The following is a 4,944-nucleotide window of genomic DNA, read 5'->3' on the forward strand; positions in this document are numbered from 1 at the left end:
AATTCTTTACGATGATAATAAATGTGTTTGAATACAAATTGCAGGTTACAATTTAATTTTTATGACCAATTACAATCTTTAAATGACATTGATAACCCATTAAGTATTTTGACCAATTTAATACAATTGAAACAATTCTAGTTCACTTCACTTATAAATAGAGCTTCATTCCTTCTCATTTTCTCACAACTCAATTTACAAAAGATTCTTGTTATCATTTCATTTTGGTGATTTTCACATACTTTGATTTATGAAGTCAAACCGTGAAGTTCAAGATTTCTTCTTTTATTATCGAAGTTCTTGTTCCGGGCATGTTTTTAGTTTCCGCTCGTTCTGGTCGTTTAGAACTTCATGTTATATTGTTTATTTAACATTCGTGTTAGTTCATTAAAAACGATCTTGACTCGCTTATGTATTTATTCGGTTCGGTTTAGTTATTTTATTTATCCAACATCTAAAATTTATTCTTTTCATCTCACTCTCTAAAATATAATACTTTTTACCATGTCGGAAACGAACCCAACCTAAAGTTGAGTTCGGGTCCGACCGGAAATGAACCGAATTCTTTTAATTCGTCTTTATTATTAAATAAACCAAATAAATTATTAAAAATTATTTTAAATCATTTTTAACATAAATAAATTTTTTTTAAATTTAAGTTTAACGTTTTTCACCTAAAAACTAACGTTCACCTTCATTAAACCCGATAAAATTATTTTATTTTTCCGTTTCGTTAACTATAGCTCGTTACCTTTTTATAAATTGTAAACATAATCATTTTTTCAAGATAAAACTATCGTTAAAATCCGTGATTCGCAAATATCATATTTTTTGTATTAGCCTTAATTTATTAATAAAATGATATTAAAATAATTCAAATCGTTAAAACCCATTAAAGCTTAAAAATATTATTATAATATAAAAATGTCATAATAAAATAAAAGTTACATTAAATAATGCTTAACTTCGTTAACAAAATATTTTTAACCTTTTCAATCCCGATAGTTAGACTTTGCTTTTGTTTTAATTATAGTTCGAGAAGTTTAATCGTTTTGGATTTCTTTAACGCACGTTTGACCGCTTCAGTTTCGTTATCATGCTTTCGGTTTTCATTGCAATGTTTATATTCAATTTCAAGGTGAGTTTCTCACAACCCTTTTTTAAACGTTTTCATATTTTGGGGTAGCATATGTATCTATTACAAATTCAAGTATTACAATTTCGATTACAAACTATAATTCACTATATGGACTTATGTGTTACTTGATTACTTGCTCGAATTTACTTGCACGTGGTAGCCTCAATAAGTATGATCATACACCCCCTTTCCACTCAGGTCCATTTGTATAGAGTGGAAAAGGGCCTCATTATCCTAGTACGTTGGTTGTTAACAAATAGAAAGGACCTTACTTGCGCGATTACCCGAGTACGTTGGTTGATACCAACTGGAAAGGACTTTACTTGCTCGTTTATCACTTGTCTATTAATTGTATGATTTTTATGTATTATATCAAATTGTGGGAATCTCACCAGCTATATTCATAACTGACTCTATTATATATATATATATATATATATATATATATATATATATATATATATATATATATATAGGGGAGATTTCAATTAAGAACCCCTTTGAGTTTTAAGAACTCGAAAAAACTCAGTGTGACGATTTTTTTTTCGAATTTTTCTTTAACATGCGTAATATATGTAAGTTACATACACGTAAAAAAATTACACAATTTTTTACGCACCGAGTCGACTTTTTACACATGTGTAACGGACGTAAAAGTTAATGTAACCACTTACATATTTATTCTCTCTCCTACTTTGACTTTTTGCCAGATTTAATCTCAACCACATATTCCAATCCATTTAATTAAATGTGTGGCCTAGAATTGAAGTTCTTAAGTTATTAAAACTCACCATGGTTATCAAAATATCCCTCCCATATATATATATATATATATATATATATATATATATATATATATATATATATATATATATATATATATATATATATGTTACAGGTGTAGAGATACGAGGATGAAAGTTAGAAGATACATAGCATGTTTATAGAATATTCAAAGAAAGCTTACCATTTCGTTTATTTGTTTGTTACAACTTGTATTATTTGATAAACTTGTGTTAAATAAGGATTTAAATGAAATAATGTTATTATGGTCACCTAATAGTATCACGTATGTTTGAGCAATATGTATGTCACACTCAGGCGTTTCTGCTTTAGCCGGGGTGTTACAGCAATGATGGTAGAGTGATGGCGACAGTAGTGACAGTGGTGATCAATGGCTGTGACGATTGTGGTAGTGACAGTGACGTGGTGGCGACACTGGTGGCGGTGGAAGTGGTGGTGGTCTGGTGGTTGTGACAATTGTAGTAATGGCAGTGACAGTGGTGGTGGCGCAAGTGGCGGTGGCGGTGACGGTGGTGGCTGTGGCGGTTGTGATGACGGAGGCTTTGGTAGTCAGGTGGTGGTGGCAAAGGTGGTGGCAACAGCGCTGGTGGTGGTCAGGTGGTGGCAGGTGGTGGCAACAGCGCTGGTGGCGGTGGTCAAGTGGTGGTGGTGGTGGTGTTGAAAGTATAGTGAAAGAATAATGAAATGAACAAAAGAAGAGGATGGCAAGGAACGATTTTGAGGAAATGAGGTTCCACAAAATAACTCATTCCTTCCACCAACCAAACACCCGTTTTTCTAATTCCACACAATAACCCATTCCATTCCCTCTGTCATTACTACACACCAAACGGTATCTAAATTTATCAACAAAACACATTTAAAAGATCCATTTCATTTCCATATCAAATTCTTTTAAAAAAATTATGCGAACCGAACGTCTCCATATGCCCCTATACTTTTAAAAAAAATGTATTGGTTTTTATTAATCTTAACTAACATCTTCTTTTGCTTGTTGCCGGCTCCAACTAACGAATTAGCTGATAACAATACCATCTTTCATTATATTTGTTACCAACTGTCCGTGACTATCATAATTCTAACGTCAATAGTTGCAGGTCACCGAAAAAATATTTTTGGCTGGAAAACTCTCATTTTTTAAACTTAACATTTTCGTCCCAATATCTTTGTAACATTAGATCGGACCTTTAGAAACCTTTTTCTAGTAAAAGCCTCCAATTCTTAAGGTCACCGAAATCCTAAAATCATCATCGAAATTGGTTGGTGGTGCTCAAGTGCTGGTGGTTGGTTGGTGGAGATGGTGGTGTTCGGTTTGAGTTTTTCGGCAAAAAATATGACTTTCTTAGCCAAAAACGTTTTTCCGGCGACCTGCAAGTAACGATGTTTAAATTCTGTTAGTCGCGAACCATTCGAAACAAATATGCTGAAAGATGAAACTGTTAGCAACCAACTTGTTAGTTGAAACTGTCAGCGACAAAAAATAATAATTACTGCTAATAAAAACCGATATACCTTATAACTTTTTTTTTTTAGCTAAACTCATCTTAAACCCAACCTCTATCTTATAAATAATAAACTAAATAATTTGTTGAACCCATTGGCGGCGGCGTCTTTGGGAAACCCTCGTCCGATAAATAACCGACAAAAAAACGGAATCAGAAGATTCATGTCTTCGATGGATAACAATTGACCCACACTTTCATACATATAATAATAACAATAATCATACATATATTAATTAATCCAAGCAACACGAAACCCCATTAATAATAATATCCATCCCGTGAGATTCTTTACTTCCACTTACTTAAAGATTAATTCATCTTTAATTACTTGTTCCTAAATTTCTAAACAAGGGTGACTCAATTTCCTGTTTTTAGTGATGGCTGCAGTTTTGCAACGAACTGCAAAAAAGGCGCCAAAATTAGCATCTGTGATTTCCAAATTTGAGACCAAACCCATCAACCCTACATTTGTTAATGACAGTTTTACCCTTCCAAGATTATCTGATTCCAAATGGTGGCTTCAGTTGCAGACTGATTATATGTACCAAAGTGATCAAGTCAACCCCGTTAGATGATAGTAGTATTAATATTATCAACTCACTGTCATCAAAAGAATCTTATGACTTTGTGAAAGTGGATTCTGTTGAGATTCCATGGTGGCAAGTGGGAGGATCAGATGATTTGGGTTCATTTGTTTCCAAGAAATCGCGTATTTTGGTTGAGAGTTGTGATCTTTATCGGCCTATGCACGCGGGCTGGGAGCCACGGAAGGTCAAATGTGGTCAAACTGATGTTTCGTGTGGTGGATCGCAGTTTGATACAAGCAAGGGAAAGTTATTGGAAGCTTTGTGTCACTCTCAAACACGTGCGAGACAAGCTGAGGTAGCGGTGAAGAAAGCGTACGAAGAGAAAGAACACGCGATCAATCTATTGTTAAGACAGGAGGCGCAACTGTTTGCGTCCAGGCAATGGATCTATGTTTTACAAATTGAAAATCTTTGTTACCAAATGAAGTACAACAAGAGTGATTTTATAACGCCTGTTGGTGCATTTTCGTCTTACAGGATTGGTAAACTAGACAAGAATTTGAAGACGATGGGGTCCACGAAGGGGAAACGGATACGGTCCGAACGTGGGATTGGGCGATATGAACGTGGCTTGGGAAAATACGCGGTTGTGTTTGTGGTTGGATTGGGGATTGTTGGTGCAGGTTTGGTTCTTGGGTGGACTATTGGATGGATGTTGATTTAGTGTTGGAAGCTTGTTTTGTCAATACTCAATAGGGTACAGAATTGGATACTTAATTGGCATCTCATGTGTAGATAGTTGTTTGAAATTGGAAATTGGTCATGTTTGTTATATGTTTTATTGAGCTTTTCATGCATTAGTTTAACGGGACATGTTTTGGTACAGATTCACTGTAGTGCCGACCATATGGTTTGTGAGAAACACGTTTATGTGATTGCATATATGTTTTATGTATCATAGTTAAACCAA

At 34.3% G+C, this 4,944-nt stretch overlaps 1 protein-coding gene across 1 annotated transcript; it reads left to right on the forward strand.

Annotated features, from left to right (window-relative positions):
* The first annotated feature begins 3,921 nt into the window (after positions 1–3,921).
* LOC143548471 (uncharacterized) lies at positions 3,922–4,698 on the forward strand. Its single transcript, XM_077039631.1, has one exon. It carries the CDS (start codon positions 3,922–3,924, stop codon positions 4,696–4,698), a length of 777 nt encoding a protein of 258 aa, XP_076895746.1.
* The last annotated feature ends 246 nt before the right edge of the window (positions 4,699–4,944 follow it).

Source organism: Bidens hawaiensis, unplaced genomic scaffold, assembly GCF_021521415.1.
Source record: "Bidens hawaiensis isolate Kalapana, Puna unplaced genomic scaffold, B.hawaiensis_p1.1 tig00015187_1, whole genome shotgun sequence".
NCBI classification, from domain to species: domain Eukaryota; kingdom Viridiplantae; phylum Streptophyta; class Magnoliopsida; order Asterales; family Asteraceae; genus Bidens; species Bidens hawaiensis.

Excerpts from the sequence above, each read along its gene's own strand:
- LOC143548471 (XM_077039631.1), top strand. The coding sequence starts at position 3,922 with ATGACAGTTTTACCCTTCCAAGATTATCTGATTCCAAATGGTGGCTTC.